This window comes from Arvicola amphibius, chromosome 3 (assembly GCF_903992535.2).
Source record: "Arvicola amphibius chromosome 3, mArvAmp1.2, whole genome shotgun sequence".
Classification (NCBI taxonomy): domain Eukaryota; kingdom Metazoa; phylum Chordata; class Mammalia; order Rodentia; family Cricetidae; genus Arvicola; species Arvicola amphibius.
In genome coordinates this window covers 51,040,992-51,064,947 of record NC_052049.1, presented here as the reverse complement: position 1 = coordinate 51,064,947, position 23,956 = coordinate 51,040,992, and the positions used below count along the sequence as shown (strand labels likewise).

The 23,956-nt window shown below is 36.5% G+C and overlaps 1 protein-coding gene across 3 annotated transcripts in view; it reads left to right on the top strand.

Annotated features, from left to right (window-relative positions):
• The window catches only part of Cert1 (ceramide transporter 1), a 109,990-nt gene that overhangs the window by 58,492 nt on the left and 27,542 nt on the right, over positions 1 to 23,956 (top strand). For all 3 annotated transcript variants that reach the window (XM_038323069.1, XM_038323070.1, XM_038323068.1), the window contains exons 4-6: positions 9,059 to 9,166; positions 10,149 to 10,287; positions 18,082 to 18,165. In XM_038323069.1, the coding sequence (XP_038178997.1) occupies positions 9,059 to 9,166; positions 10,149 to 10,287; positions 18,082 to 18,165 (331 nt within the window). The remainder of the gene's footprint in view (positions 1 to 9,058; positions 9,167 to 10,148; positions 10,288 to 18,081; positions 18,166 to 23,956) is intronic.

Below are 23,956 nucleotides of genomic sequence, written 5' to 3'. Positions count from 1 at the left end.
CTGCCATTCACTTGGCCTTAGCAGTTTTCTTTAACCTCTGAGGAAGATTCCACAACCCCTTACTCTTGTATCTTTCAATGACTAAAGCCCGAACCATAGGGCTGAAGCTCTTGCTTCATTGAAGTTCTTGCTTGCTTGGGGTATAATCTGACCCCCCTCTTTGAATTACATTTGCATAAAGTTTCCTTTGTTGTTGTTCTTTAAAAACAGATAATTCCTAAAGCCTGCTATTATCCCAAATTGCAGGATTAGCTGGGAGGTGTTTTTCTGAGAACACCACTCCTTTTATACCATTTAGCGTCAGGCCTTTCTTTAAATTAATCATATCTTTGAGCACAAGGCTTGGCTTCAATATTGCATTCTCTTGGACTCTTTTTCCTCTTAAACGGTTATGTTTGTATTCCTTTTTTTTGCCCTGTTTGTTCTTTTTTCATTGTAGATCTGCATAAGGGTGATCACTAATAACCATGTGCTGGGATTAAAGGCGTGGCTGCCACCTCCTGGCCAGATTATACAGAGAACTTCTAAAACCTAACCACAACTTCAAAGACAGTTCAGAAATGAACAAAGACTTAATTGGTGATATTAAAGAATAACCTTAAAGGCCACTGTGTGTGCAGGCAATCTTAGAACAGGAATAGTGGTTGCCACAGTTGGAAGGAGGGAGAAATGGTAATTTGCTGTTTAACAGATAGAGAATTCCAGTTTCACAAGATGAAATGTCTAGAGATTTTGTCACGGTGTGGATATACTTGGTTATACTAAATGCCGCACTTAAAAATGTTCACCTTGATTCATATTTCAAAATAGGAAATAAACCCACAAATACATGCTAGAACAAAAACCTTCTGTATTGCATTACTCGTATACATTATTTAAAAGAATGGATAGTAAATGAAAAGAGGTTAAAAGTTCTATGTAATTGTGTATCTGCTGTTAACAAGACCCTATACATACTGTGCTAAAGATCCTATAGGAAATAGTGAAATCAACTATATTTAAAATAAGAAGTGAAAGAAGTAGATTACTATTCATTAACCTGAGCGTACAGGGAAGAAATTCTAGGAGGACAAAAACCAAATCAGTTAGAAAGCTGTGGCATCTATTTAAATTGTCCCCAGTCCACTCACTGGCCTAGGATTCTTTTGTTCTATGTACACAGAAATTGTGGGTGGACAAGAAACACTTCAAATGCTGGTTTCTAGCAGCTTTTGTTTCCATCATCATCTGACAGTAGCAGGTTTTGACAGTAAATAGGAATAAGCAGCAGCAAGAGCCACCCTCCCTCTTAGTTAGCCATTACATGCCATCCATATTGGAACTCTAAACCTGTGTTATATTGTTTCCATGCAGGCCTTGGGTTTCAGGATCCACGGTTTTTGCAGCAGCCTTAGCCCAGGGTCTGAGGGTCAGGCCTGTAGCTTCTCTTCTTTCACTCATTATACTCTTTTGTCAACGCCTGTCTTTCCCTTTTCCTTTTCCTCTTTGCCTTCCCTTCTTTGCCCCCTCATCCTTTTATTTCCTGTCTTTTTCTTGCCCCTGCTTCAACTGCTCAGCTGATCCTTTGTCAGTTGCTACCTACCGCAGGAACTTCCAACACCTGCCCTTCTCTGAGAGTCTGGAGCACAGTACCTACTGTGAGCGAGAGTACATAGAGGACGTGTTGAATCCAGCTCCTTTTCTAACTAGTATTGTGACTTGAACATAGTACATAACAATATCATAAAATGAGTATTACAATATATTGATTGCTATCTCATGCAAAAGAGTTAAATAAGATACATGTATAGCACTCATAATGCCAGTATAAAGAAACCCTAGCTCTTAGCCTGTACTGTTTATGATTTTCAGTGTAGCTTTCTGGAATAAAGTGTTAAAACATACTTTTTAAAAAGATTTTTAAGATTTTTTTTTAATTATGTGAAGGTGGGATAGGTCATGGTCCCTGGAGCTGGAGTTACAGGTGGTTGTTGACACCTGAAATGACTGGCTAGCCTCTCAAATTTCCATTGTTCTCTTAAGAGATAGCAATTTGTTTGTCATAGGGTTTGCTTTCTTATAACATAGGTGGTAGACTGATGTTTACAGCAGTTTACAATTTAATTGATTGGGCTTTAGAATTTCAATTTCAGAAAAGAGCTCTATTTTGATATTACTTTTCTTGTATTTTCTCCTTCCCCATAATTAAAATAATTACTCAGTAATTTTTGACACCATATGGAAATTAATTTTGCCTCAGTTTCTTTTCTGTGTTGTTTGCCAAAGATCATTAGTAGGGAAAAAATAGTTTTTTTAAAGTAAGTTCTTTAAATTTCTAAATCTGATATTCAGTGTATTTATGTGCCACGTCTTTTAGGGTTTAGATGGGTTAATGATGCAAAATTATAATATTTAAATTAATCTCCCTCTTAATTAAACTATCAAACCTTAAGGGTAGTTAAGTTTGTAGGCATTTCTACTATTTTAAAAAGTTCATAGCTATATTATTTAAGTTATAATATTCTGAAGTTTAAAAATCCCAAGCATGTAGGATAAAGGAATTAGTCTAAAGGTTACTATTGTACTTTGACCAATAGTAACCTTTATCAGCTTTCCAAGCATAGCATTGAAAAGTGCTAATGACTCCCTCTACTGGACAGAGAGCCTGCTTTATTTTCTATGATTTGGTTGTTGAGGGGGGGGTGTAGTATTGTCTTGGTTTTTCCGTTTGCTTTTTGTAAGGAAGGAATGTTCTAATATAATAAAGGTATGGTCTCATTACTGTAATATTAGAGGTAAACTTTGTTTTATATATAACATTTCTAATATGTGTCCTTGGCCAAATAACATTTTACATCTGTGTAAAGGAATACTCCTTATAAACTGCAGATTTGAGAAAGAAGAGGTTTTTGTTGTAGCGGAACAGGGAAAGGGGTGGGGAATATTAAAGCAAATATTTAGAAAAGGAAAGGCATTCCTTTGGTAACTATTTGAATTTCAGGTTGGCAATCTTAGGTAGAAATTGGTGTTTTCAAAATATTCATGATTAGGTGGCTGAAGATTTTAAGTTCAGCTTCTTTCATGGGGGAGAGTAAGTGAGATTAAGAAAAAGACCAGAAAGATTAAGAAAATTCCTTTCAAGGATTAGCCCTAAAACTACACTAATGAACATAACACTGTATTGTGATTATAATGTTCCCCATTTCCATTTACCTCTACTATACTCTGCCCTCAAAAAACAGATATTTTAAATTCAAATTAATATTGTTGCTTTTTCATATTCAAAATAACTATTGTTCCTTTAGAATTATTATTATTGGGCTCTCTGACAAAGTTTTTCTTTTCCTACTAACCTCTTTGATGATTGATTTGAAAGAAATATAGAACTAATTGAGTATTATTCATGTGTAGTAAAGAGGCAGTCTGGCTATTCTTTTAATATGCAACTGTTCTTGATATCTGTAGCTCTCATTTTTATTAACACTATTGCAGTTACAGATCTAAAGCAATGAATCTTCTTTGTTATTTACATTGAGTAACAATAATTGAGATTTCTTTGGTTACTGGATTTTCTTCTTGGACTGATTTTCATAATTTATCATGGAATTTACTTAATGGAAACTATAAAAGTTAAAACAGATACTCTATTCATAGTGAGCATTCATTTATTATCCATGACTCAGCATCTATGTGCCAAAATTGTAATGGGTTCTGTTTTATGATGTCTTTGTAATAAAATGATACTGCCTTTTTTAAGATACTGGAACTAGGAGAAAGAATATAAAAAGCTGGAGTGTTTGAAACAATTAATAAAGCTTTCCTTGTTTTTATTTGTTGCAAGGCCTTCTAAAGCATCACTAACATTGACTTACTCTGTACCAGACTTACTCTGTACCTTCTGGGTGTAAGCAAGTAAATCAGTTGTTGAATTTTGAATATTTTAAGGTAAAGTGTCTATAATTTGTTTTTTATCTTTAAATTGAACTGTAAATTGTAGAGAATTATATTGTATTTAATTTCTACTTAAGAATGAAACTCATATCTCAAATAGGTATCTGAGATATTTAATTTCTGAAAGTCCTTTTTTTTTTTGGCAGTTACAGAGAAATTTTTCTGTTTCTAATTCCAGTCCTTGACAATTACTAAACCTACACTATTAAAATACAGAAATACTAATCTTACAAGTTAACATTCTTGTAAAAAAGAGAAGAAAAACTCAAACCACGTTAAATGAAAATGCCTCCAGAAAACCTTTGCTGTAGAGCTTGCAGTGGACCTCATTATAAGATAAGAAGTTTTACTCTGAACTAGAGGATTGCTGAAATTACAGATCCCTTTTGGTGTGGTATTCTTCTGTGGTACTGAAATCAGCATAAAGGCTTCTGAGTACATTTGTATTCTCAAATTACAATGATTTTAATTTACTCAGAGTTTGCATTTTGATAAATAGATACCCCTAGAATTTTCTTCTACCTTTTTGTAGTCATTACTTATACTGTACCCTGACATTCCCCTCTTATCAGAATTTTGCTCTGTGTGTGTGTATGTGTTTGTATGTGTTGTTGTTTTATGAAATACATATAAGGCCCTCGGTGGAAAGGAAGGAAAGGGAAGGTTGAGGAGCTAGGGAAGCAAAGTGAAGATAAACAAATTTAGTTACTGAGATTAAAATGATACATAATATAGCTATTGTTCCTTTGCTTTTAGTACTTATCTCTAAGTATTGTTTGAAAAACCTATATGATTTTCCTCCATTCAAACAAAGTACAGCTGTTTGTAGTCAGAAGCTTGCTTTTCTGTGTCCTACCTTGTCACGCAGCTGCTTATGAAATAATCATACAAAGGCTTAATATTAATTATAATTGCTTGCTAATGGCTCAAGCTTATGACTGGCTAGCTCTTACATAAATTAATCCATTTCCAATAATCTGTGTATCACCACATGGCTTCTGTTCTCTAGCATGTCTTGCCACTCTGGCGGATTGATGCATCTCTCAACTCCACCTTCTTTTTCTCTGTATTCAGTTTGGCTTTCCCTCCATGATCTGCCCTGCCATAGACCAAAGGAGCTTTATTTATCAACCAGTAAAATCAATGCATATTCACTGTGTACAGAAAGACCATCCCATAGAATTTTCCCTTTTCTGTCTAATCCAAAAGGAAGGTTTTAACTTTAACATAATTAAATTACATATAACAAAATAGTTATCAAGCAAGAATTATAGATTTTGTATTTGGCAAAATTAAATAAAATGCTCTATCATCTGTCCAATCTTAACCTGAAGTTTCATATCTAATTTGTCTTTTGTCATAATTAAGGAAAACTATAATTATAACGATCTAGTCTTCAACTCCATCAAAGACACAGTTACCTGAGTAATTTGGAAGTGCAAGCAACTTCCAAAACTCTAGATATGACAGAAACAGCTGCTTCCTGGGTAGTCACCCTAAGTTATTCTGTAATGTTGGGACCTTCATCTTCAGCCTGTAGGCCTAGAGTATCTGGCATACTTTCAGTGAAGCAAGAAATTTCGAGGACTGTCCCACCTATTTTGGCAAAGTTCATCACTTGCTTTCCTCTATGTCCTATAGAATGTCTGTAAATTTCTTCTGTGAAGCAGGAACCTTGAAAGACCATCCTGCCTTATTTTGGCAATGTTTAGTGGTCATTTTTCTGTGGGTCCTATATGTCAAGTTTATACAGCATTTTGTCAAGCAGTCCAGGCAAGGACAATTTCTTGCCCAAATGGCTAGCCTTGCCACATTGAAAGCAAACTCCATAACAAGTTTCTTTAGTGCTCAGCATCCTCTTTGGAGTAATTGGTGCTGCCAGGAACAGACACATCTCATGTTGAAAAAAGTCTTGTTATTAAAACATTTTAAGTATCATATTTTGTAGGTCTTTGAAATGTTTGAAGATTGCCTATCTATCTGAAATAATACCTCTGTATTACCTTGGAAACCTAGTTAACATGAAAATAAGTTTGATAGATATGGGTGATTATTGGCCTGCCTGTATTTATTATCTTGAATAGTGTTTAAGGACTAAAACTTCATATTGCATAATTAAGCGAGCTATATAGGTATGAGCTGTATAAGTAGTATCTTAAGCAAAAATAGAAACAGATAATACAGTGTAAGGATAATAACCTTGTATTTGTATCAAAATGCAAAAAAATCCTTTAAAAAAGAATAGAAACATACATACAGTGTAACAAAATTAACTTTAAACTTGTATCATTATACCAAAATCCATTCCAGTACAAAATATCTAAAATTAATAGTTGTCTTTTATTCTATATTCCAATTTGCCCTAAATATAACAAACATCCATAACCCACCAAATAACCAAAGGCCATCCATACCCCCCAACTTTTGGGAATGTGAACATTGTCCTCTCCAAACTGCTCCCTGCTGTCAGTGAACAAAGTATCTTTAGGACCTCTGATAACATTTTGAGATAATGACCAGTCATTTAGTCTTAGGAGGACCAGTGGTAACCTTTGTTGATAGATATCACCTGTCAAGTTTAAGAAGGTCTTCCTTGATCTAAGTTTGTCCATCTTAACCTGGAATGAATCCATAGCCTCTTGTTTCTTGTGGAAACAAAAGCAAAACCACTTCCCTAAAGCCATGCATCTTTTATGTTTAATTTTGTAAATATATTTTTGACTTCTATTGTAAAGTTACGGTATTTTTTAAATATTTATGTTGTTATATTTTGTCAGTCTCTTTCAATCTCCTGTGTCTTAGCAGCTGTTATTTGCTTATCAACAATCAAAAATTTCAAAATCAACACAATAATATATAGGATCCAGATTCCCTGTGTTTGCCATCTTACATGGCTTTTTTCTTTTATATTAATTTTACTCTCTCTTTAAAGACTTCATTATTTTTTAAACTATTTCTTTCTGTGACTGTCTATATCCATATTCTTTCTTAAGTCTATGCATGTTGTAAAACACATTGGAACCTGTTTTAGAGGTTTTTCTGTCTGGACCTCTTTTTACTGTGTATCATTTAGCTTTTTTTTGGGGGGGGGGGTCTATATGAGCAAAAGCTAAATCCACCACACAGTGCACAGCTGATTAACCTCTTTGTACCAAGGCCTGTGTGAGACTGCAGAAACCTGTCCTACTGCTTAGCTCATGTCAACTGGCTCCATCTTGTAGGCAGCTGTTGGGAGATACATCTCTGCAATGCTGCTGACATGAGACTGTGAGACTTGGAAGCTCAGTGTGGCTCCATTTCTCTGTGTTCAAACCTTTTTAAACTTTTCTCAGGTCTTATGTGGATCCACACCCCATGTTGGGTGCCATTTGTAAATGGAGGTTTCTCTCCCTTCAGCTAGTTCCCGAACAACCACTCAGGCTTAATATTAATTATAATTGTTTGGCTGATGTCCAGGCTTATAACTAGCTAACTCTTACATTTAAATTATCCCATTTCTATTAATCTTAGTATTCACACATGGCTGTGACATTACCTCATTTTCTGCATGTCTTGCTTCCTTGATGGCTGCCTAGTGTCTCCCAGACTCTGCCTTTCTTCTCCTGCTTGGATTTTTTACCTGGCTCTTTCCTGCCTTGCCATAGGTGAAAGCAGCTTTATCAACCAATGGAAGACAATACATATTCACAGCACACAGAAAGACCATCCTACAGCAGCTATTAAATATACTTAAACTGTAAATTAAAAGCAAATATACTTGCTTAAAACCATAATAGGTACAATGTGATGTTCCAGCAAATGATATGGTACAGATGCCTGAATTTTTCAACAAAAGCAATGATTTACTGTAATTTGTTTCATTAGTAGCTTTGTTTATTTTGTTTTATCGGGTATGAGTATTTTATCTGCCAATAAGTATGTGAACCACATGTGTGCCTGGTGCTCATAGAAGTCAGAAGGTATTGAATCCCCTAAGAATGAAGTTACAGAGGGTTGTAAACCACCATGTGGATGCTAAGTATCAACCTGGGTCCTCTGCAAAAGCAACAAGTACTATTAACCACTGAGCCAACTTTCCAGACATGATTTGCTGTAATTGGATCCACAATCTTTGGTTTCAGGAACTTGGAAAATTTTCAAATAGCTGACACTTTGATAATATTACTAGTAGTGCATTTGGTTGAGAATAGAATATAAAATGGATCTTCTGAAAGCTATCCAGCTCATTCAAATGGGAGAAAATATCTTATGGCAGTACTGGCACTGTACACAAACACCCAGGAGTCACATGTACCCTCAGTGACATAATGGACTAGGAAAGTTGAAATGTCAAGGCAACTAAAAAAAAAAGAACATTTACACTCGGCTTTCAGAAAGATCCAAATCAAGTGGCAATTTTTAAACATAAGCTATTATAATTCGACGCTAAACTTACAATTATAATGTAATAAGTATGGTTGAAAATACAGGGATAGGACTGGAGAGATTGCTCAGCAGATAAGAACATATACTGTACTTCCAGAGGACCTGATTCAGTTTCCAGCACCCTTGAGAGGCAGCGCACAACCACCAATCCAGGAGATTAAAAGCCTCTGGCCTTCGTGGGTAGCTGAGCTCATGTGCACATACCCAAATAGGTACTCACATGCATGCACATACACAGGTACACACACTTAAAAATGAATACAAAATCTTTTTTAAAATAAAGTAGATACAAATTGGGATAATAAAAGTTTCACTGGAGCAGTGTATTTAATCTGTGTTAGGGTCAATGACTTGCCTCTAAAGAACAAAAGTAAATTAATACTATTTCTCAACCAGCTCCATACCTTTTTCATTTTCCTCACTGAAACCGTCCTCCATTTTCTGCTGACAACTATTCTCTTTCCTTATGAATTTGACTATTAGAGCATATTATTAAACAACTTGTTAGCCTGCTAGTGTAACATGTAACATTCTAAATTAAAATATCAATGGAGAAATGAAAGGTATTGTTTGCATCAGTGGATTGGCTATTTTTATGTAAATCCAAATTTTGATAATTGTTATAATAACCTTACTGATTTGTTGCATCCTCTTAAATATTTCTATTTATTTTTTTTCATGTAGCCTTTACTTTCTTTTTTAGACTGAATCAGGATATGGATCTGAGTCCAGCTTGCGTAGACATGGTTCAATGGTGTCACTGGTGTCTGGAGCAAGTGGTTATTCTGCTACATCCACGTCTTCATTCAAGGTTTGTGATTATTGTGCTTTAAGGCAATGTCATGTGAGTTTAGTATTGGATATTGTGGCACACCTTAGGTTATTTATTATTTGTGTGTGTGTGCAGCAACAGGCAAATGGAACTCAGAGGACAATTAGTAGGGTTGGTTTTGTTCTTTCACCACATGAGTCCCAGGAGTTAAACTCCAGCTGTCAGGCTTGGCAGTAGGTTCCTTTATCCTCTGAGCCATCTGACCAGCCCTTAATAGATTTTTAAAAGAAGTTTTTCACAATGTAATTTACTTGAAGTTGTTATAAAATAAGTTTTTAAGGGATGAAATCATGGTATACATAAATATAAAATAAACATGTGAGATGTTATCATTCATTAATTAGGTAAGGTACCATTTTATAGACTGGTTCAGAGGAGCATCTGGAAAATATTAAAATGATTTGCTGATGTAAAACTGACCAACATCTGTAGATGTGGCTCAATGGTAGAGCACTTGGCCAACATGCAAAATCACCAGCACTGCAAAAATAATCAATGCTTCTACACATATCAAAGTTTATTTGTGTCTCTTGAGACAAATCACATCACACTATTTGGTTTTCTATTAAAAGACGTAAAATAACTCATATGCAATGAAAAGTAATAACTTTTGCAGTCTGATATCATCTTCCCTTTGGGGTTCCCTTGACAACACTCATCAATACTACTACACTGCGTAATAATGCATTTTCCCATTTCAAAGTCTGTGTTTCTTCACAGTGTTTAATAGGAAAATGTTGTGTTATGTGAAGAGGTTATCAGTATTGACTTCCTCTATGGGTTTGTCAGGGTCAGCGCACTAGTTAAGTCCTCTTCAAGCCTGTACTTAGGAGTAGTACTTTGGAACTCTCAGCTCTAATTATTCTAGTCCCTCAATGATAGCATACCAGCCTAAAAGAGCCAACAGTTCAGGTTCATTTTACGTGATTCATACACCTTCCTTTTCCTTTGTGTTTTGCAGAAAGGACACAGTTTACGTGAAAAATTGGCTGAAATGGAAACCTTTAGAGATATCTTATGTAGACAAGTTGATACTCTCCAGAAATACTTTGATGTCTGTGCTGATGCTGTCTCCAAGGATGAACTTCAAAGGGATAAAGGTTAATTAAGCTATTGCCACTATTTTTACTTGGAGAATGAATGGATTTAAAGCCTCTAGATTGGGGAGGGCTATTTATTTGTATTTATTTATTTATTTATTTTGGATGTTTTGAAGACAGGATTTCTTTGTATAGCGTTTGCTATTCTGGAACTCACTCTGTAGACCAGATTGACCTCAAAACTCACAGAGATCCTCCTGCCTCTGCCTCCCAAGTGCTGAGATTAATGGTGTGTATGCACCACCCAGTTCAATTAGCTTTCAATTTGAGGCTTAAACTTGTTTTCCCTTTGTTAGTGCTGAAGATATTGTTGATGTCAACATATGTTCAGTTGTTGTTAATTTGTTCTGAAGGTGAACATGACCTTTCCAGCAGTATTAGCGCCTAGCACTAAATTCACTCCTAGAATTGCATTGCTTGTCATGGCTAAATTTCTTGGCCTTATGAAATGTGTTGAACTTCAAATTCTTTTTGTCTTCTGTTTTGTTTTTGTTTCCTTTCTCTGCCTTTTGTACCAAAATTTTATAGTTTTATTTTTCTCTTTTGTTCATGCTATAACTCTGTTACTTTGATGGCTACTTTTAAGATTTATGGTTTCCATATGTAACTTACCACACGTCTGCCTTCAGAGTAATACCAAAAGAGTACTTCGTGTATAATAGCCAAAGCTTCCAGTAGTATATTTCCATTTGCCCCACTACTGAGGCAAGACATTTTGAATTTTCTAGTCAGCCCCATGTAAACTGTGAGACTTTCCATTTTGCACTGTGGGAACAAATAACTTTCCTTACCCTCCAACATAAGGTTGGGTACTGCTCCCTGGAATCTTTTCAGAAGGTTTGTCAGTAGTTTCCTCATTTGCAGGGACTCTCATTACTCTGGTTTCCTGGAGTGTCTTTGTGTAGTCCTCCTTGTTTCTCATCTCCTTCTGAAAGCCTTCCTCTGTGTTTTCTGAGCTGCTGCCAGTCTACACAGGCAGCTGGAGCAGTCATGGAGCGTATAGCCTTTGCTTCCAACCCTTGGGATCACTCCTTTATTGTTATCTATTAACAGGTGTCCTCCATTGTCTCTTAAGTTCTGTCCACTTTTTAGGATTTATGGCAAAGAATAAATTCAGTTATTTATCATAACCAGGAGCAGAAATCTTGTCCATTAGCTCAGCGAGGGACCCTGTCCCAAAATATATTTCAGACAGTGATTAAGGAAGATATTGACCTCTGGGCTGCTTGAGCACACAGACTCAGTAGCAGAGTACTAGCCTAGCATGAATGAGACCTTAGGTTCAATCCCTATGGAAAAAAATGTGGTGGAGGGAAGATAATAATAACTTCAAGGCTATTTAATTTAGGCAAAATTAAATACTTTTTGAAGATAGGACTTTATGTTCCTGGACAAGGTGAATAACAGGGACTAAATTTATCCTCTATCATAAATCTTTAAAAGTGGGCAAAGTCTATGAGATAATGGACAGTGCTTATCAATAGAAGACAGCACACACATAGGCATATGCACATCGACTGTATCACAGACCCTGAAGAATTCTTTCAAGTGCCTAAAAGATCTTATTCTGGAGACAAGAAGTCGCTGTTAGCATGAGCAACTTTTATTTTCATTGGTTTTATATATATATAAATAGACAGACAGACATAAAATTAGGCTTAAAAAACAAAAGGTTGCAATCCCTATTTGGTGCTGGTAAGCAATTAGGCAGAAAATATTAAACTTAAGAAACATTGTGATTTAATCTAAAATCAGGTTCCCATCAGTAATTTGGAAAATTACTATTTAAAAAGGATACACGTTGAGAGTAATCTTTCTTAAAAATTATTTGCAGATGATTGTAATGTTAATTAGTATGGTAAAAGACTAAAGATAGGGGGGAAAGCTGATATAAATCATTCTAGTAATCTGACAGTGAATGAGCATCTGGATCAAGGGAATGTCATTATGATTAGTTCTTCTATTGTTTTTATTTTATTTACCATGCAGTCTTTTTAGATATTTGACAGTAATTATCTGCTATAATTTTATAATAGACTTACCATGTATATATGTGTTTAAATATTCCAAAAGTTAAAAGTACCAGAGATTGGATGGCTTCAGTAAGTTTTATTTTCTCAAAGTTGTGAAAGCAAAGTGTTGGCAGTGTTGACTACTCACAAGGGTGATGAATTAAAAGTCCGTTCAAGGACTGTTGCTGGCCATAAAGCACTGTCTTCTTGGTATCTCATCATCTCTGCACGTGTATGCTTCCAGAGAACCTCTTATGATGACACCAGTAGGTTAGGCTCACTCTGGTGACCTCATGCTTACTTAATTGCTCTGTTGTGTAATGTTTTATTCTTTTGGTTTTTTGGGGGGCCCACCACCCAGCTCCCAAATAAATCACACACACAGAGGCTTATTCTTAGTTATGAATTCCCAGCCTTAGCTTGGCTTGTTTCTGGCCAGCTTTTCTTTTGTTATCCTGACTACCTTTTTCCGTTGGGCTTTTATCTTCCTCTATTTCTGTATACCTTTCTTTATACTTGTTTCTCTGTGGCTTGCTGTAAGCCTGACCCCTGATGTCCTCCTCTTCTTGTTCTCTTGCTTCTCTTCTTTCCTCCTCCCAGATTTCTCCTTTTAATTATCCTCTCTGCTTGCTAGCCCCACCTGTCCTTGCTCCTGCCTCACTGTTGGCGTTCATCTCTTTCAATAGGACCATCAGCTGTTTTAGGCAGGCACAGCAACACAGCTTCAAAGTTAAACCAGTGTAGTGTAGACAAAAGTTACACACCTGAGAATAAGATCCCCAACATGCCCCAGTCACATTGTGAGGTAGTGGCAACAGACTTCAACAAAGAAATGACAGTAGTTGGAGAGAAATATTTAATTCACCTGTATCTTAGAAATATTTGGGTACTGAAAAAGTTGATCAAACGTCATATAGATGATCTTAAGAAAATGTAATTCACCACACTGTCATGAACCCAACATATCAGAAACAAATGGAAACTTTCTGTCTTTCCACAATATCATCATTTAATTTCATAAGCCACATTACGTCTAATTCATCTGATATCATTGATAGCTGGCTCTCGCCACTCTAGTGGTTGGAGTACCTGGGAGAATGGAGCCGATAAATGAGACAGACTAAAGTCTCATGAAAAAGCCAACTTTATTAGCGCTGCAGACGATTTATACTCTGAGAGTTAAGAGAGGTCACTTGAGTAATGTTCTCATGAATTCAAGCTGTAGATAGTCACAGACAAGCCACATGTATTGACGTATATAAAGAATAGTTTAACCACTTAATTGAAGAACATCAGCAAGCAATAACGAGTAATCTGAAGTAAACTCACTCTCTACTACACCTGAGAGAAGCATGAAAACATCTTCTGAGAACAATTCTGTGTTTTGAATATTTTAAGAAGCTGAGGTCACATGACTTTCATCTTGCTACTTGGAGTTTTCCAACATGCACTCAGAATTCCCACATGACTCCATTCGTGGGCCTTGCCCCAACAGTGGCCATTGGCAATCACAAGTTTAAATCTTAATTGCTAATATTTTCTCAGATAACAGACTCAAGATATATGCATGTATGTGTATATATTTATGTATTTAGGTTACAGAATAGCTACAGAAAGCATAAAATATCTCTGAATTCAAAGTACCTTATTAAAGGTAAAAACAGCGAGCTGTTATAGATGCAAAGAAAATCACTGTAAGTAAAGTAGTTAGATAAAATACTAAGGAACCCAGTTGGAAAACTACTGAAAGCCCTCAGAGCTAAGCTATAGGGCTGACCTGTAGAATTGCAATATTTGTATAGGTCAGGATTGAGTTAAAGGACCAGTTCCAGGTGGTTTGGTCTGGACAAAAGCAAAGAGTTTAAGTAGGCTACTATCCATTAGTGCTGAACAGAAGTCTTTGAGACACTTAGGAATTCTCTACATGTTAGTCCTTTAACCCATGCATCAGGAGGTCAGATAACTGTCCAGTTGGGTCATCATTAACATCACCATAGTATTAGCCGTCTTTTTTATGGAGTCCAGATGAAGTTGTTGCACCTTTCATTGGTCTAATGTGTCTGATAAGTTCATGGGCCTGGTTCTTCTATGTGTACTATCAGATCCCAGTCTACTTTTGATGTGTTTGTAGGTAGTACCTTTTTACTTGTAAGTATTATCCATCTATTTCTCATTGTTGTGTGGGACAGATGGTGATATCTGCATACACAGTTGAGATGGAGAATCACTGTGCATTTGCACTCAAAATGGAGCCAAATGCTGCTTTGCAAAATACAGTCATCCAGAGCAGGTACTACCTGAAAATCCCCATGGCATACAGTCTGAAGTAACTTAAAAGGCTACATACTAATCTCTACAATATCCTCTACCCTAGTTCTTCTGGTTCAGAGCATTTGGGAAAAAAAAAAGAGGAAGAATATAAAATTATGTTCTTTGTTTCTCAGATGAGTCTGAATAATTTTTCTAATAGAAATAGAGGATAGCTTATTGTAAACAAGCCTTCTGAAAGTCATAAGGAAAGGCCAGCAAAAAAAGGGAAAGCATAAGGGCCATTTGAGTTTGCCAAGAAAAACCGTCCTTCACATCATGAGACTAGATAACATCTACAAGAAATGTGACAAAATATCTGTTGTAGGATGTGTTAGGTAGGGGAATAATTAATAAATTGCTAATTTTCCATTGATAAATTTTTTTAAATGTAGGAGATGTGTTATTTGAGGCCACTTGTTCATTTCCCAGATGCCCAGACTCCCGTAATAATCACACAGAAACTGTATTATTTAAATCACTGGTTGACCAATCACTTAAGCGTATTGCTAGCTAGCTCTTTTATCTTTGGTTAACCTATTTCTATTTTTTTTTATATTCTATTATGAGACTCGTGGCCTACTGACAAGGTTCTAGTTGGCAGCTTGCCTCTTTCTCTTCTGGCAGCTCTATGACATCTCCTTGACTCTGCCTGCTTTCTCCCAGCATTCAGTTTAATTTTCCTCGCCTAACTCTGTTCCCCTATAGAGATGTGAAAAGACCTTGACAAATGAAGTAAGGATCTTAAAAGATACTGGAAGGTCATCGTAACATTTGCCAGAGAACTATTTAAGAATAGTCGTATTGTGATTTCAGTAGCTAGCATAAATGACTGTTCTCTGAGAGCAAAGGTGCAAGGTAAATTAATATAAAGAAATAGTACCAGATTTCATTTATTTGGTAACATACTTGTCTAAAGCCAATGTAAAGCCTACAAACTTTAGTAGGATTTTTCTTCTCAAATTAACACCTTCTATGAAGAGCAGTTTTGCAACAGTATACCATATTAATGGATTCCTTAGAATTTACCATATTTATAAATTATCAATGAGCAGGTAAAGATTAATAGAACCTGAGAACATATTTAATCTTGGCACAAAAGTATGTGGAAAACTTAGGATAGAAATGAAAAAAAGTCTGATAATGATACTCCGCTGCATAAAAATCAATACATAGTGTTACTCAATAGTAATGACTTGTGGTTTGAAAATTTCTGTAGCAAAACTTTCATGTGTGAATAAAGTATTTTTCATTCTGATTCTTACCTTTTGTCAAGAAAGACTAAAGCAGTCTCTTTCTATGAGATAGCTTCCTGTAATAAAGAAACAGAAAATGTGTAAGATAATACTTTAGAAAGGATTCCTTCTGTAGAAAAGTTCTCAAAAGATAATACAGGGGAAATATTCCTGTCCACAAAGCTTGTTACCAAGGCAGGGGAGATGGCTCTCAGTTGATAATGTGCTTGCTTCATAAGCATGAGGGCCTGAGTTGGGGCTCAACAATCATGTGAAAAACCAAGCCAGACAGATTCAGTTACACATAGAGGTGTCTGTGTGTGTGTGTGTGTGTGTGTGTGTGTGTGTGTGTGCGTGTGTGTGCGTGTGCGTGTGTGTGTGTGTGTGTGTCCCTAATCCATAGAGGGCAGGAAACAGATGGATCTGTTTAACTCAGTGACCAGCCAGTCTGGCTAATCTGAGTGAGTGCTTGGTTCACTGAGAAATCCTGTCTGAAAAGATAAGGGAGAAATCAATAGTAAAAGACATCTGGCATCGATGTCTGGTCTCTATATGCATACCAGCATGCACATATGCACATGTGTGTGTTTGCTCACATATACACACAAAAATGTTTAATATCAGAAGTATTTGGGGCTTATTTTAAATTGTAAAATATATGTTCTATAGACATAATGAGATGTCTTTGGAAGAGAACCCGTAGACTGAACAGAAAATTTATGTTATATTTATACTTTACACATATAATGTGAAGATAATTTTTTAATATTTTTAGGATACATGGGGGGGTCAAGAACTTTCAACTTGTTGAATCTTGTCAAGTATTCATATTAAAAATGTAAAACAAAGAGGTCATAACAAAGGATAGAGTAGGGGGAATCATAGGTCCACTGCTGATCCTGTCTCAAAACTAAGGGACCATTAAAAAGCTTGATGAAAGGGGAGACGGAGGGAGGGAGGGCTGGAAGGAGAGGGAAAGGGGAAGCAGTGGCCAGGATGTAAATATTATTTTTTATTAATTAGATAAAAAAAAGGCTTGATTAAAGGCAAAGTAGTTGAGAGCTGAGGTTCCAAAAATAAGTGTTATAAACAGAATGCATAAAACAAAATCAGAACATACTGGGCAGAAGAAAAGGGAATAGTGTACATTAAAAAAAATGAGGAGACAGTAATGGTGGTACACACCTTTAATCTTAGCACTCGGAGATGGGGCAGGGGCCAGAAGGAGTCAGATCATAAAAAGAAGAATCACATGTTGTTTTCAAGTTTTAATTGTTTGGAATTGAAAAAAAATAAAAGGGATATCCAGGAGCACATCCACATTGAAATAAATGAAAATCGACATCACATCTACAAGTATTATTTTCCTATATATACAAAAATAGCGGATTGGAGAATTTCTAGAAGATAAAAAAGGTATCACTCACTTTACAGCTGTCACTTCTTCTATGCCTCTCCAATTTTTATTTTGTTTATATCTGTATATGTGTAGTAGGTATGTGGTCATGCATGTGCCATGCAGTCCCTATGTTGAAATTAGAGGATAGCTTAGGGAGTTGATTATTGACGTCTACCCTATTGGTTCTTAGGGTTGAACTCTGTCAGGCATGGTGGCAAGTGCTTTTGTCTTGCTAGACCCTTTTAGAAAAATTAAAGTGTAATAAAATTGACCATATTGAAGGTAGAAAGAGCCCTTAGTTAGGGAATCTACTGCTGTGCAGGGATACCATGATGATAGCAACTCTAGGAAAGGAAAGCATTTAATGAGGTGGCAGTTTACAGTGCCAGAGGTTGAGTCCATTGTTATCATGGCAGGACATACGATGTGCAGGAGACATCGTGCTGGAAAAGGAACTGAGTCCTTGGCAGGGAATAGGAAGTGGTCTGAGACAGTGGCTGGTATCTTGGTATCTTGAGCATATATGAAACCTCCACAGTGACATAGTTCCTCCAACAAGACCACACCTATTCCACAAGGCCACACCTCCTAATAGTGTCACTCCCTTTGGGGGCCATTTTCTTTCAAACTACAAAGACTAAAGGGTAATAGCTCAATAACCATCTATTCCACAGATGACAATACATTTTTAAAGTAATATATTTAATATCATTCCACAACATATTTATTATTAAGCATGTCTTCATAGTCAGTGAAAACACAAAAAATGAATAAGAGCTTTTGCTCAGTTGAAGATCAGAATAAACCAATTTTCACTGTAATATTTTTAAATTTTTTTTAGTGGTAGAAGATGATGAAGATGACTTCCCTACAACTCGTTCTGATGGAGACTTTTTGCACAATACCAATGGTAATAAGGAAAAATGTAAGTAATACCTTTTCTTCCTCGATCAGATGGAATATATTTTGTGAGATTATGTTGTGTGATGTTTTACTCTATTGGTTTTGGGGGGAGTTTACCACCCAGCTCCCAAATAAATCACACACAGAGGCTTATTCTTAGTTAGGAATGTCCAACTTTATCTTGGCTTGTTTCTTGCCAGCTCTTCTTAACTTAAATTATCCCATCTGGTTTTGGCCTCAGGGCTTTTATCATTCACTATACCTGTATGCCTTTCCTTTCCTTCTTACTCCATGTCTGGCTGTGTAGCTGGGTAACTGGGTGGCTGACCCTAGAAGTCTTCCTTTTTCTCTCATTCCCAGATTCCTTCCCATTCATACTCTCTGCCTGCCAGCCCTACCTATCCTTTCTCCTACCTTACTATTGGCAACTCAGCTCCTTATAAGATAATCAGGTGTTTTATACAGGCAAAGAATCAAAACTTCACAAAGTTAAGCAAATGCAGCCTGAACAAAAGTAATACATCTTAAAATAATATTCTACATCAAGATTATATAGTAGCTCTATATATCAAAGAATAATTTCTGAATAATTTTCCATAGTTAAAATATCTTTGAAGAGAAGCCAGGTAGGTAAAATATACATCCTGATATCATGTAATGATGGCTTACTATCTAACAAAGGCTCATTCCAAATATTAACCTCATTTCATTAATATTGGCAAAATTAATTGCTAGTACTGAACGAATTTTATTCTTAAGAATTGGAAGGGTTATGGGGCTTGATTTCATTGTTTCATTTGAATGTAATTTCTCTCTGTTCCTTTTCTCCACTTGATAAATTGGTGTTGAAACTGAGTTATTAGAGGAAACTTCTTGAATAATTACAAATTTTTCATTTCTATGAAGTGTAAATTGTCTTCTTCTTTGACCTCTTCCTAAGAAAAAACTAAAGTGGATTTCTAGTCTTTTAAAATGAATGAAAGTTTTGTGAAAATTTAATCTAAGTATTTATTTTTGCTAAAATTACAAAAAATATATCAAGTAAAACCTAGCAGTTGCTTATTTTCCAGTTCTTAAAGCTATTTTATGCATGGAAGTAATTTTCTGTTTCATAGATCATACTAGAATCTCCCATTATTGATGCTAAAGTTTATTGGTTCTCTCTCCATTGTAGGAGGAAGGAGGCTACTTGTTTGTCCTGACCACCCAGACTCCTGAAATAATCACACAAAAACTATATTATATAAATCACTGCTTGGCCCATTAGCTCTAGCTTCTTATTGGCTAACTCTTACATATTAATTTAACCCATCTCCATTAATCTGTGTAGTGCCATGTGGCACAGGCTTACCGGCAAAGTTTCAGCTTGTCTGTCTCTGAAGGTGGCGGCTCCATGGCTTCTTCCCATTTTGCCACCATTTTCCTCCCAGCAATCAGTTTAGTTTTCCCCACCTACCTCTGTTCTGCCCTGCTCTGCTATAGGCTCAAAGCACTTTCTTTATTCACCAATACTATTCACAGTATACAGAGGGGAATTCCACATCACTCCATCTCCCTTCTTTTTCAGTTCTTATTTCCTTGTCATTCCTTCCTTACAACGATACTGCCCCTTCCTTTTGTAAAGGTTCAGCTTAATATTACAACTTAATACAAAAAGTTGTCCTTGTAATTTAAAACTGTAATCTTGAAGCCTGTCAAGTGATCCAGTGTCTCTATAATCTGAAAGACTGTTTAGAAAGTTTCTTTGGGTTATATTTTATGTCACAATGACTAATATGCTGTAATAGAAAAGGTGCCTTATTTAAATGTTGAAAAATCATTAAAAGTTTTTAAACTATCAGCCTAATCATTCATCCCACATATGCTCAACCATACCTCGTGCTTTCCCAAAAGAAAATAGGTTATTTTCTTTTTTTTTTAAATAGTTCCAAGATATGTTGTAATAGTTCCAGTCAAAGCTGAGAGAGAATTTATTTGATTAAAGAGAAATTACAGGAGGCACATGTGGATCATGTGGATCCAAATGTTAACTGCATTCTGATCATATTACCCTCCAAGTAATCCCCTCCAGGAATTTTAATGCAGAGGGAATATATTGTCTTAGAATGGATTTTTTTATTTTTAAAATTAATTTATTATGCACTCAGATCATAGTTTCCCCTTCTACCTCTCCTCCCAGTCCCTCTACCCCACATCCCATCCACTCCTTCTCTGTTTCATTTCAGAAAAGGGCAGGCCTGTCATGGATATCCACAAAACATGACATATAAAGTTACAGTTAGTCTAAACACATCCCCTTATATGAGAACTGGGCAAGGCAAAACATTTTGAGGAATAGGGAACCTTTTCTTAAGATAGAAGTGGAAATTCCTAGGTTTGGGAATACTGTATTCCTTACAATACAGCCAAAGGTAATTGTATTGTGCTATCAAGAAAGTAATTAATGAAGCTGGCAAGACAACTCCTCTCTTGGTTAAGGTTTCTATTGCTGCTATGAACACCAAGATCAAAACACAAGTTGGGAAGGAAAGGGCTTATGTAGCTTAGCACCTCCACTATTCATCATGAAAGGAAGTCAGGAAAGGAACTCAAACAGGGCAGGAACCCAGTGCCAGGAGCTGATGCAAAAGCCAAGGAGGGATGCTGCTTACTGGCTTCTCTACATAGCTTATTCAACCTGCTTCCTTTCTCCCTCCCTCCCACTGCTCTCTTTCTCTCTTTAATGCATTGGTATTTTTACCTTCGTGTATGTCTGTGCAAGGGTGTCAAATCCTTTGGAACTGAAGTTACAGACAGTTGTGAACTGCCATGTGGGTGCTGGGAATTGAATCGGGGCTCTCTAGATGAGCAATCAGTATTCTTAACCGCTGAGCCATCTCTGTAGTACCCAGCCCACTTTCTTATAGAACCCAGGACCACCACTAGCTCATGAATGGCACCCACAATGGACTGAGCCCTATTGATCACCTTACAGATCAGACCTTACAGGTCTGCCTATGGAGGTATAATTTCAGAACTGAGAGTCCTGCCTCTCAGGTAACTTTAGCTTGTGCCATAAGACTATCCTCTTGCTGCATAAGCATGAGGATTTGTTTGATCATTAGCATCAATCTAAAAGAGCAAGGCACAGTAGTCTGCACCTATAATTCTAGCACTGGGAAGGTAGACAGAGAAGGTTCTCTGTGGCATTTTGGTTACTCAATGTGGTGTAACCACATCAGTGAGCTCTAGGTTCAATGGGAGACCTTGCCTCAAAAAGTAAGGTAAAAAGCAACTGAGTGAACCAGCCAACATTGAACTCTGGCCTACACATGCATATCATAAATGTGCTACATACAATACACACAAAAGCATATATACACACATACAAACAAATGACTAGAATTAGATGTGGTGACTATTGAGCTCTGACTATGTACCAAACTATTTGCTTTGTAAATTTAAATACTGGAAGATATAACCCTTGCCCCTTTCTTATACCCTGTTCCCAAAACACCATCTAACAGATGTAGCTTCCTGACATAAAATTGGAAGACAGCTCTTAGAGAACTGAATAGCCATTAGAGAAAACACCTGTAAGGAGAGCTGTGCGGATGCCACAATCAAGAAGCTGACTCCATATCACGCTTCAGCCCAACTAGTTGAAAGGCTTGCTCGCTTCTTTAGTGTCCCTCTGTATATATAGATATAGATATAGATCAGGTCTAGATACATTTGTAGAAAGACTCCTACATAAAAGACAGTGACAAGCACACACAAACTAGATAAACTCAGACAAAGCAGGGAATTATAATTAATGTCTTCAGTAAGAAAACAAAAATCATTCAAACTGTAGTCTGTTTGCAGATGCTAGTACATCTACAAACAAAGAATTTTTAGTATGATCTATACAAAGAAAATTTTAGGGTTTGGGAGTATAGCTCAGGGGCAGAGCTTGTCTGGTGTGCTCAAGGCCCTGAACTTAAGCCCCACATAACAAAAAGAAAAGCTTTTAAAGAAATTCAAACAAGTCTATTAAGAACTATTAGAACTATAAACGAAGGACCAAGTTTAAAAGGTGAAAGACCAATGTATAAAATAGTTATATTTGTACATGCTATGAACAATCTGAAAATTGTATGCATGCGTGTGTGTACATATACATGACAGACTCTCCTAAAAGGCCAGAAGTGGGCATTGAATCCCATGGATCTAGACTTATAGGCAATTCTGATTACTAAGAACTGAATGAACTCAACCTCTGAAAGAACAGGAAGTTCTCTTAACTGCCAAACCATCTTTCCTGCTCTATTGTTTTTTTGAGACTGGGTCTTACTATATAGCCTTATCTTACTAAAGCCTTGACTTGCTGTGGGACAATAGTCTTTTATCCTATCACTTGTATTATTTTTAATAAGCCGCTGATTGGCCAGTAGCCAGGCAGGAAGTTTAGGTGGGGTGACCAGGCAGGAAGTAGAGGTAGGGCAACGAGAATTCTGCGAAGAGGGAAGTTTCAGTCTGCAGTCAGTGACCCAGATGCAGAGGACGCAAGATGTGACTGCCTTGCCAAAAAAGGTACCAAGCCACGTGGCTAACACAGACAAGAATTATGGGCTAAAATAAGTTATAAGAGTTCATAAGAAGCCTGAGATACTAGGCCAATCAGTTTATAATTAAAGTAGACCTTTATGTGATTTCTTTGGGACTTAACGACTGTGGGAACTGGGCAGGACAGAAACCTCAGTCAACTGAATGGTGCCCAACGTGGGGCAGTTGCATCTACATAAAACCTGAAAGAGCTTGGGAAGACACAAAATAACAGTGTTAAGTATGGCTTCTTGATAACAGCACTTTTTTGAGTGGGCTCTACTTGCTAGAGGCAAGCGCTCTCATTTAAGAGAAGCTTCCTGACTCAGCTATAGATGCAAAACTTTGCAGCTCTTTTAAGAGGTCCTGCCATGAAACACTTAAATGGTGTTGATGAAAAGCTGACTGCATACTTTTTGGTAGTGGCAGGGACCTTCCACCATAGAGACTGACTTGGAATTAACTATGTAGAACAGACTGAACCAAACTCAGAGTAATACACCTTCCTCTGCCTCCTGAATACTGGGATTAAAAGGATGTGTGTGTACCTCCACACCCAGCATGAATCTTATTTTGTTTGCTTTGAGAGATGCAGTGTTTAGCTTTGTAGCCCAAACTGGCCTTGAACTACTATTTTAGCACTTGAGTGCTAGAATTATAGGCATGAGCCACCATGCCTAGCACATGGATAAATCTTGAAAATGTGTTAAATAAAACTTTGTCATAATACCGCTTTTATGCTTGTTATATGAAATATCTAAGTGATACTTCGGAGGCAGAAAATAGGCCAACAACTGCTTATATCCAAGGATTTAAGGAAAGTGGGGAGCGATTTCTAGTAGAATGGATAGTTGTATGAGAATTTTATTTTGCTGATGCTGATTTATACTGAATATACTGAAAACAACTGAATTTTATGAGTGAAATTTGTGGGAAGTTTATCTCAATAAAACCATGTTTTAAAGAACTAAATATGGCTGGAAGTAAAGCTCAGGGGCAGAGACCTTGCCTACATACACAGTCCAGGTGACATTCAGCAGAGCCAAAATAAATAAATATGGTTGTATCTTCCAGTAGTTAAGTGATTTCTTAGACTTTCTTGCTTGGTTTATGTAATTTAAGATTTCTAGTTGATACAATGTGTGTTGATTTCTTCTTATTGCTGAGTGATGTTCCATTGTATGGATACACTACAATTTGCTTATCCACTTATGAATGGATTGTTTGTTTCAAATTGGGTTGTTTAT